At 39.5% G+C, this 11,727-nt stretch overlaps 1 protein-coding gene across 1 annotated transcript; it reads right to left on the reverse strand.

Annotated features, from left to right (window-relative positions):
* Positions 1-1,310: 1,310 nt before the first annotated feature.
* LOC124642965 lies at positions 1,311-7,921 on the reverse strand. The gene has a single exon (XM_047181789.1). The coding sequence runs from the start codon at positions 6,737-6,739 to the stop codon at positions 4,700-4,702; it is 2,040 nt and encodes a 679-aa protein (XP_047037745.1). The 5' UTR covers positions 6,740-7,921; the 3' UTR covers positions 1,311-4,699.
* Positions 7,922-11,727: the final 3,806 nt, after the last annotated feature.

Below are 11,727 nucleotides of genomic sequence, written 5' to 3' on the forward strand. Positions count from 1 at the left end.
TGTTATGTGAGACATAGGTAGTAGTTGGTGGAGGCAATAAGCGCATTCCTCGATCCGACCAGCTGGAACGAGTCAGACGCACGCACGGAATGTTCAGCAGTATTCGATACCACGCTCTAGGCCTTTGTACTACAAACATCAAATAAAATTACATGAATTTTCAATAAGATTACGTACTTATCGAAAAAAGATAATGGTAGAGCTAAATTAAAATATTGTCTTCTATTAAATAGATGTACATACTTAATAGTACCAGAAAACCGAACGCAAGTTACTTTCTTATTAAAATAAATCAAGACAAGAGCGTTCTCCGCCCACTCGTAACATCTGAATCGCCTACTACTACACTCTGGGGCATTGCGGCCAATACACATCGCTCACCATGTAGAACTTTACCGTGACGAGAGCCGCTGCCCCCGGAGCGAGGGCGTGATGATACTTTGATAAATGTCTTCAAAACAACTGCCGAGCGGACCCTCGCAGTTTGTGAAGAAGGGCGAACACTTCGATTCCGAGCTCCAAAGGAATTTATCTCAACTACCTATATTAACTACGTCTGTTTGGTTTTATGTTACATTGATCGTACCCGTGTTCTTAGGGGAATAGACAGATTCTAACTTTTACTTGTCTTGCAATCCAAACCTCAAATTGTTACTAACACATTTCACACAATGAAATTGAAACGGTTAGAATATCGTTAACAATTTAAACCACACAATATCAAGACAATCAAAACACTTCGAAATGTGTCGATCCTTATCAAATAATCCGTTACAATCACTTGAATCTACGCACGTATGAAGCGAGACGTTAATACTGAACAAATATATCGGCTCCCAGTTGGACCCGGCCGTGACGAGCTCGTCACAAGTTCGTCACGAGTTCACAAGTGGAACTAAATAAACAGACGTTAGGTCCTTCGAGACGGGACACTTAAACTCTCGTTAAACTCACAAACTAAGAGGAGACTATTGTCTTGTTCGACAAACATACGATTTGTTTACTACTTTATATTGTCGTGATTTTTGAAATATGCAACTGACTTCACTTTGTATGAAGACCGGATTTAACAGGACGTGTAAATTTATAATTGTATTCATTACTTTTAAGTTATTTATTTGTCTAAATTTAAGTATTTAAATTATATTTAGAAATTGTGATTTAGTTGTAATGTCTACTTTTGACTATTATTTAAATAAATTGTAAATAGTTTTTGTATTGACTGATGTAAAAGCGCAAAACGAAAAAGCGCGGGAACCGAGGTTATGTCCGCATGTGCGGTGTCGGAGACAAAATAATACTTCTTCTTGTATATGTAAAGAAAAGTAATTTAATTAAAATAAAATAAATACAGGTGTAAGGACACGGACGACGCGACACTTTCTTCGCTTAATATTAATTTAATTTGTTTCGACAATGCTCTTGTGGCGTGCGTAGTTAGCAATATCAATATGGCGGCGCGCGGCTCCAGCGCGCGCGTCCTGCGCCCGCGTCCCTCTCTCCACCCCCTCGCGTCCCGTAGAGCCGGGCACACATCCGCTCGGTTTTAGTAAGTTTAGTGTGGGCGCGAACATCCTCCCGGGGTTGAAAGGGTAGCTTTCAAGCTTCTTTATTCTCGGCAGCATCCTTGTCATCATTGATCAGTGTCGTGTCTGCTGGGGCTGAACTTGGTAGAATGCACATTTTGTTCACAGCCCTTCGTACTGTGCCTCTGGAAGACATGACATCGGCCACCCTGCTGACTCCATCCGTCCCAGGATACAAATGTGTGACACGGCCGAGTCTCCATTGCAGTGGGGGAACATTTTCTTCCTTTAGGATCACCAGATCACCCACACGAAGCTCATGCTGCCTGGTTTTCCATTTCGTGCGTTGCTGCAGCTCCGCTACGAACTCCCGGCGCCATCTTTGCCAGAAGTCTTGTCTGATTTTCTCTATAAGTTGGTAACGATTTGGACTCTTCGTATTAATAGGTGCCGACGGTAACGACGTGAGAGGTCGCCCGACAAGGAAGTGCCCTGGGGTAAGTGGTGTAGGATCGGTAGGATCGGAAGATAGGGGAGACAGAGGACGGGAATTAAGTATGGCCTCGACTTGTGCTAATAACGTAGCAAGCTCCTCGAACGTCAAGGAAGCTTTACCGGCCGTGCGTTTTAAATGAAACTTTGCCGACTTGACTCCTGCTTCCCATATGCCCCCAAAGTGAGGCGAGTACGCCGGGCTAAATACGAATTTTATACCATTATCAGTCGCGAAATTATCAGTACACTTACGATTGGACCTGAGCACTCTACACATTTCGTTATTTGCGCCTCTGAAATTAGTGCCATTATCGCAATAGATGACACTAGGTTTGCCTCTTCTTGATATGAACCTTTTTAAAGACAATATAAATGCATCAGAGCTCAAACTGCTTACTAATTCTAAATGAATCGCCTTAGTCGAGAGGCATACAAATAAACATAGATAACATTTTGAGGATTGACTTCCTCTACCCTTGCGGCTAGAAATAGTAAAAGGACCAGCAAAATCTACACCGCATGTGTAGAAAGGAAACATTGAGTAAGTTCTTTCCGAAGGTAAGTTACCCATTATTGGTTGAATGGTTTTTCCTCGAAAGCGAGTACAGAGTAGACACTTCTTAGTCGTACTGCGAGCTAAATTTCTACCTCCTATGGCCCAAAATCGCTCTCTGATAGACGCTAGCAGATGTTGCGGTCCTGCATGAAATAAACGTTCATGTTCTTGCCTGAATAACAATTGAGTGAACTGATGTTTTGCATCTAAAATCATGGGGTGCTTCTTATCATAATCAAATTCAGAATTTTGAAGCCTACCACCAACTCTCAATATATTGTTGTCATCTAAGAAAGGATTCAACGACAGTAATTTAGACTTACAATTAAGAGTTTTCTTGTCGCTAATTAATTTAATTTCGTCAGAGTAACTATCCAACTGACTTAACCTAACTAAAGTTAATAATGACTTATCTAATTCCTTAACATCTAATGGTCCACTAATTCTACTATTTTTATTTAAGCAATTATGTTCAAAACGTTGCACATATGCATAGATCCTAATAAGTTTATTAAAGTTAGAATATTTTTCAAATTCAATTATGTTATTTACAATTGTGGTGTGACATTCAATGTTGCGTGGGATTTTAAGTTCTGGTAAACTAGGGATTTGTTGTTGTGTAGGCCAACAAGTAGGGTCATTAGCGAGGAACGAAGGCCCTGCCCACCAAAGGCTAGAAGCTTTTAACTGCTTGGGAGACACACCTCTAGAACCCATGTCTGCGGGGTTTTGATCAGTTGGTACATATCTAAAGTCGAATCCCGGTGTCAGTTGATTTATTTCGTTCACTCTATTACAAACAAATACTTTAAGATCCCTGGGTGGAGTTTGCACCCATCCCAACACAACCATCGAATCAGACCATAGAACTTTTCGGGATATATTACATTGTAAGGAATCTAATACCTTTGAACATAGACGAGCCCCTAGGAGTGCGCCACACAACTCCAGCCTCGGTATAGTGGTTGGATTCATTGGGGCGACTCGTGCTTTAGCACACAACAACCTAACTGTTACTTTTCCAGTACAGTCTTCAGAGCGCAAGTAGATACATGCCGCGTAGGCTTGTTGTGAGGCATCGACAAAACAATGTAGTTCTATAGTTTTAGGATTGTCACATAAACCCAACGTTCTATATTAATATCAGACAAATATGAAAATTCTTTCAAAAGGTTAGACCAATCCTTACAAAATTCAACTGGTACTGGGTCATCCCAGTCCAGTTTAGCAGACCATAATTGTTGTAGTAAAATTTTAGGTACTATAATACAAGGGCTTAATAGTCCCAAAGGATCAAATACTTTGGCCGTAGTAGAGATTACTGACCGTTTGGTTATTTGAGCAGAATGCTGTAAATCTGTGGAAAATAGTAAATTATCAGACTTAGGACACCAAATAAGACCTAATACACTAGATTCCTTATTAAAATCTACAAATTTGGCTGTATCATCATCATTTTCAAATAAGCTAGGACAATTTGTTCTGAATTTTCTTAAAGGCAAGAGTGCTGAATCAAGAGTAGCAACAACTTCCCTATAAATGTGTTTTAAACCCTCTACAGTTTCGGAACCAGTATTTAAATCATCAGCATAAAAATCATTTTCAATGACACATGCTATAGACTTATCCTCACATTCTTTTGCTAACTGTAGCAAACATCGAGTACTGAGAAATGGTGCGGACGCAGTACCATAAGTTACTGTGTTTAGCTGTAAGATATCTATCGGTTTTGTTTCGTCATCGCGCCATAATATTAGTTGTAGGTGGCGCTGCTGTTCCTTAATTTCAGTCTGCCGAAACATCTTCTCTATATCTCCGGTGAGAACATATTTATGTTTACGAAAGCGAAGCAAAATTGATATTAAATCACTCTGTATAACTGGCCCGACCATCTGTATATCATTAAGTGATTTTCCAGAACTAGTTTTACATGAGGCATTGAACACTACCCGCAGTTTAGTGGTTTCACTTTTTTCCCGTATTACTGCATGGTGGGGCATATAATATCCGAACTCAGGTTTATTTTTTAAAACTGTTAAATGTCCTAAATTAGCATACTCGTCTATGAACTCCTTGTATTTAATCTTAAGACTAGGATTCTTAGCAAATTTTTTCTCTAGATTTAAAAGCACTTCTTAGCTATATAATATGAGTTCCCAAGAGCTTCCTCAGGGGACTCCTTAAAAGGCATTGTCACAGCAAACCTACCATTTGGTAATCTAGAAAAATTCTCAATAAAATTGTTTTCACAAAGCTGTTCTTCTACAGAATATGTTTTAGTAACTGGAAGGTCATCAATTGTCCAAAACCTCTCTAAAGATTCCTTTATTTCTTGAGTGAAATTACAATAAACTTGTGAGGTTGGCTGTTGTGTACTTATTGGGCCACTCACTAGCCACCCAAACTTGGACTCCTGTAAAACAGGATTTTTATTACCTAATTTAATTAAATTAGAGCCTACTATGTCCCAGTAGACATCTGCCCCTAAGAGGATATCTACCTCAGAAGGGAAAAAGTAGTTTGGATCAGCTAACTCAATGTTACTTGGTAATTTCAAATATTCAGTATTTATTAAAGAATTTGGTAAAATTCCAGTAATTCTGGGAACAACTAAACACTTAACTTTAATCTCAAAAGAATTACACCTAGACTTAAGCTTTAAATTACAACTTTGCTTAATACTACAATTAGAATTATTAATACCACAAACATTTACAGACCCTCCCGGGTTAATCACTAAACCTAATTTTTCTTTTAAACTCTCAGTGATGAAGGATGATTGGCTTCCTGTGTCTAACAGGGCTCTGGCTGTGTATGTTTTCTTATCTTTCACAACCTGGATAAGAGCTGTACTTAATAACACCTGGTCGCTGCTGACCACAGACAGTGACACCGGTAAAGATGATGTTGATGGTTGTTCACTATTCTCTGTTTGTGTGACATGCACTAATGTGTTATGCTTTTTCTTGCATGTACGACACATCGCCTTTAATCTACACTGATATGCATTATGACCACTTCGAAAACAATTCTTGCACAAATTAAACTTGGTAATCTCACCTAGACGTTCATCCACAGTCATACCTTTAAATTTGTCACACAAGTAAAGTGGGTGAATTTCCTTGCACACAAGACATTCATTATTATTTACTTTCTTATCAACAGCTGCAACAAAACTTTTGGAGTGTGTGTTTGTTTTATGTTTGTGATCAGGAACTTTGTCTGAGTGAGTATTATTAAAGTAGGAAGTCTCAAGTATGTCAGCCCGGTTGCGAAGAAAATCAAAGAAATCGGTCAACAATACAAGTTCACTAGACTTACTTTTGTGTTCTTGCCACTTCCTGGCGGTATGCAAGTCTAACATTGATGAAATCATAAATATAATGAGAATGTCCCACTTATTTGTTGGCAGGCCTAGCGTCTCAAGTGCTCTGAGATGCTTCATGACATGGTCAACAATGAATCTTAGAGATTTGTATGATTCCCTCTTTAATGGTTCGATATTAAATAATGCTGTTAAATGGTTATTAACTAAAATATCTTTGTTTTCAAACCGTTGACACAATAAGTCCCAGGCAACTTTATAATTCTTAGCGCTAAACTCTATGGACTTTATAACTACAGCTGCACTTCCTTCAAGCGCAGACCTAAGGTAATGAAACTTATTTATATGTGGTATTTCTAAGTTGCTATCTACAACAGACAAGAATGTGTCTTTAAATTCTAACCACTTTAGGTAGTTTCCATCAAAAGTGGGAAGTTTTATAGTGGGTAATTTGATCCCGCTGTGTTTATGAGAACTATAATTACTTGAAAATTGATCATTATGATCTGTCTCTTTTTTAACACCACTATTATCTAATAATTCTTGACTTATTGCTATTAAATTAATGAACTTATTTTCTAACATTTCTCTTTCTTGGATCTGCTCGTCAGGATCCGAATGTAAAATGTCAATTTTGTTTTGTATATCTTCAAATTCACTTATTAATGATTGTATTTTACTAGTTTTTAATTCAAGTTCTTTGTATTTTAAAGCAGGTATATCCTTTAAACTTGTTAATTCCTTTACATACTGTTCAAATCTTGTTAATCTACCTTTTATTATTCCACGCTGTTTAACTAAGGTGGATAATTCCATTTTGAGCTCTGATTCACTCATATTATAGCACTTATACAATAATCACAATTTCACAAACGCAAATAACGAATATAATAAGTAATAATAAATTACTATGTGCACTCAAACCCGTTTCGGGAAGTAGAGAAGCTCAGGTCCAGTCGCACGCGCTGCTGGTGCCGGTGCTGAAGCTCACGCCGAGCAGACAGTTTGGCCAGCAGCCCGTAGCCGCACGCGCACACGATGAACCCGTTAGCACGACGTGTCGACCTCCACCCAACAGGGGAGGGAAGCTGGAATAGTCGGCAAATAAAATGAAAAAGCGGTTCGAGTATTGAAAAGTCTAGAAAGGCTTTATATACTTAGGTATATACCTTAGTATTTGCACGTAAATAGCGTTGTGAGTGCTATGGAATTAGCGTGAAAATCGAAATAATGAGTTATGAATAATTGCGTGAAAATTAGGTACGTGCAACGTGCGTGTATTACAGTTAAAACTCACTCTCAAGCTAGAAAACTTTATAGAGCTGACGCCATGAAAACGTCACACACACATGCTTAAACGTTATAAAAACGCAACACCTTTTTATGTAAATAGCCGAGTCGAAAACTTGGGCGAAGCGCTATGTTTATAATTACGTGCACAGCCTGCCACCGGGAGCTAGATTAGGAATATAAACACCTAACGCTCGAGTAGCAAGCGTCCGCTACGCACAGTCGAGGACACACAAAGGATATTTAGGATTATGGACAGATTAAAGGAACAGGGCTTACTCTCCTTGTGGGCTAGACCTCCTGTGGCTCCAGTAGGCTCCCGAGCAGCTCAGATGTCCTCCACCTTCACTCCTTTCCTCGCCGGCGCGTCGGATTATATGTGGCTCGTAATGGCGTCGCCGCAGCGTCCTTTTCTTTGTCCTGTCACGGTCGCCACTTTTGTCGGAGACAAAATAATACTTCTTCTTGTATATGTAAAGAAAAGTAATTTAATTAAAATAAAATAAATACAGGTGTAAGGACACGGACGACGCGACACTTTCTTCGCTTAATATTAATTTAATTTGTTTCGACAATGCTCTTGTGGCGTGCGTAGTTAGCAATATCAATATGGCGGCGCGCGGCTCCAGCGCGCGCGTCCTGCGCCCGCGTCCCTCTCTCCACCCCCTCGCGTCCCGTAGAGCCGGGCACACATCCGCTCGGTTTTAGTAAGTTTAGTGTGGGCGCGAACATGCGGTGTAGTCTTGAGCTCAGTTGTCGAGCAGCAGTCGACTTGAATAGTATGGTGTTATTAGATACGTGTGTATAATAAAGTAATAATTACTATCAGCACGAATTGAGCAGTTTTATTAAAATATGTAGTGTAAAGATCATTTGCAATGATTTTATTATGAATAGGTTCTATGTAAAACACTGGTACTTAGCTGCATCTGGTTAGACTTGGAACATACATAGTTGGGAAAAGGATAGGCAGATGTTAAATAGTTCTGTGCCCACAACCGAAAGTATAATTATTAATTTAAGGTCTGCTTTTACGAGGACAACGAAATGAATAACTTTCGTTTTCACTTTGTACGCAAACTAAATTACCAAACTTTACCATTTGAATATGCCTTTTCGTAATAATAGCATTAATATTAACAAGTAGATAATTAACGTCAATTAAACGCTGTCTGTTTGATCAGGTGACGTTTATAACTAGTGGGTAGTTGTGACTCAGTTATTGTCGAATGTTGGCGAGTCGCCAGGACACGTGGCTACTGACTACTGAAACATCAATTATTTGCTAACTGTATCATATTTAGGAAGTCATTTTCATTATTGTGGTACTACTTGAAACTCGTATTTCTAACACTATGTTTTTTTTTAAGTAAAATTATGTTTTACGCAAATAAAATACATTAATTTCTAACATAAATGTGGTATTTATTGGGGGATGGGAAATTACTCCTTATGTACTTCCCAGTTCCTTATATGTACTACTCCTCTTTTTGTATTCTCCAATAAATACATATCGGCTCGATCGATGTGCCCAAAACCTTTGTAAGGACTTTATCTGCCCTTAAATCTTTGGCTAGGTTAGTTCACCAATCTTCACGTATCTTTGTTGATCACTTCAAGCAGTTTAATTCAATTCCTTCTGATCTGCAGGGAGAGTGCACCTGTATATACTCACAGCACTCGCACAGTACTATAATAATATGTGCCGGTACTAGACCAGTGCGTTTGTCCGTCTTGACCCACTTGCCGGATATATTGTGCTAAGGTCACAGAGGAATGTAAGTGAGCAGAGATGCCATGAAGTAGGTCAGGCGCCTTCTTGTAAGTCAAGTTACGTACGGTAGGCTTGATCAAAACGATATTACGAGAACTAAAGAGTAGTTCTGGTACCTTGTCAAATCTATAAAAGATTGATCTTGATTGATTGGTGATTGCATTTTGAAAATAATGGATGGGTTACAAAAAAAGAACACCCGAGTTTTGGAGCGAACGTTTCTAAGGATGTTTTGCGTTATGATATCTCCACTAGTCATTTTATTCTCGGTGGTTAAGGTGCTGTTGCCTCAATAGCTTGGCTATCGCTTCGGGTTGTTTGTCTCAAGCTACATGAATAGGTTAGTTTAGTGCCGGCCATAAAATCACACTGACATTGTAAACGCCAATGTTACTCCCACAAATATGCAGTTATATAGCTTTAAATATTACTAACCACATGCTTGTTTGTGAAGATCATCGTCTGCCTAGCCTTTTCTCAACACAGTTGGAATCGGCTTCCAGTATAACCGGAGGCAGCTACCACTACTTAAACTGGTATATATATGTATGTGTACGAGGATGTTTTACAATGAGTCAAAGATGACGGCCGGGACCTACAGTTTACCGTGCTTTCCGAAACATGGAAGAACTCGCTATGCCAAGATGCTCACCCATCCACCGGCCGACCGCACCAGTCATTGCTTAGTGCTGAACTTTATGATCGATCAATCCACGCTTTTTTGACTTAGCCCGAGCTTTTTTATAAATAAATATATACATTTATACTATAATAAAATATTTACAGTGAAATACCACTGAGTAAAATCGATGTTTAAACAGCACAAATTGGAAACCACTAAATAACACGTGATTACAAAATACAAGCCGCAGTTATTCAGCAAATTGCACGTTGCTAAACATTTAGCGGGAATTGTGGCAGTCCCGGCATTACGAGCGAAGCAGTGATTACTTCGCCCGCACTTCGCTCGCTTCACACCTGGATTATGAATATAATCCGCCACTGGATGTACAGAAATACTAAAAATTACATTTGAAAAATGAAGCTTTAGTTCGCTGTGAAATGGTACTTGAATACGAGCAGTTTGTTCAAAATATTAAATGCTGGGAGCTTTTGTAGACTTTCTGTACGAAATTGTTTTGCCGTTTCTTCTGGTTTTAGTAAATATTTGAGTAAATGCTAAGAACAATAAGGTATATATATCAGTAGCTATACGTCTTGTGTCGACCGAACATCTTGAGAGTGACGTGATACATAAAATATTGACGGCCAGTCACATCGACAACACAATAGCGGCCAAGTCATAAGTAATTCAACGCCACTGTTCATAACACCTGTCATATGACGAGTATACACGTATGACGAGTATCTATAGACAGTGGGCTATTGGTGTAACTGATCCTAAAGGGTAATTTATAATTCATTAGCTCTTTGTTTCACGCGGTTTCACCCGCGTCTCGAGGGATTTACTTCAGATATTTTATGCTGTCCCATACCTAAAAACATTCCAGTCGCAACTAGGTTATTGGCAGGTGGCCCATGTAAGTTATGTTGCATTGACACCTAATGATTGGTAAATAGACAGGTGATTTGTGCGGTCTTGGTACTTGTTTGATTCGGCACATACTTGCTATAAGTTGGTTTTTTAGGGTTCCGTACCCAGAGGGTAAAACGGGACCCTATTGTTTTCGCTCCTCTGTCCGTCCGTCCGTCCGTTCGTCCGTCTGTCATCAGGCTGCATCTCATGAACTGTGATAGTTAGAGATTTGAAATTTACACAGATGATGTATTTTTGTTGCCGCTATAGCCGCTATACAAATACTGAAAACTAGAATAAAATAAATATTTTGGGGGGCTCCCATACAACAAACGTGATTTTAAATAATGTGTAACGCTAGATGTCGCTAGCCGCCATTAAGTCAGCTGTCAAGCCCGCCACGCCAAGCCGCTACGTCACTTCCTACCGCGCAAGCCTTGCCGCCAAATTTCAAGAGGTGGGAGGTGAAGTAGCCGCCAGCCAGCCATATAAAAGCCAGAAGAGTTGATTGTGTGATTGCATTTGATTTGTATAATTGTAAGGGGAAACTCTGCCCAAATAAAACCACGTTAATCAAGTCATTTGTATTTATTTTATATCCGTGTCTTTATACTCAGAAGTGGTATTGGAAAAACCTACGATGAAACGACGCTCTGCTACACTCAAACGTCGACGGTCTCCTTGCCGAGAGGACGAAGATTCTGCGTCAGTAAGCCAGTTGTCCGAAAGTTCAAACGACGAAGGTCGATGCACACCGCCTGCAAGGAAACTATTGAAGAATCTCCTAGCACAAGAAGTGGAAAAAGCATTCAACGATCTGGAACACGAAGTGCCTATTCGTCGGAAAGAACACCGCGCCGCATCGTTAATTCCAGAATTTGATCCTGAAAACGAAGAATGCACAGTTACCGCCTGGATAAAAAAAATTGAACAATTAGGTCAAATACACGGCTGGGATGATAAAACCAAGTCATTTCACCTTCAAGACAAGCTAAGAGGACAGGCAAGAAAGTGGTACAATCGTTTAGATGAGTATGATTTCTCTTGGGAGCAGTGGAAAGAGATGCTTCTTCGTGCGTTCCCTAAACACCGAGACTACGCTCATGTTCTCGAAGAAATGCTTAACAGAAGAAAACTACCATCTGAAAGTATGACAAAATACTACCAAGAAAAAGTTGCTTTGTGCTTCAGAAGCAAATTGTCGGATATTGCTACGGTGTCCTG

Source organism: Helicoverpa zea, chromosome 26, assembly GCF_022581195.2.
Source record: "Helicoverpa zea isolate HzStark_Cry1AcR chromosome 26, ilHelZeax1.1, whole genome shotgun sequence".
Classification (NCBI taxonomy): Eukaryota; Metazoa; Arthropoda; class Insecta; order Lepidoptera; family Noctuidae; genus Helicoverpa; species Helicoverpa zea.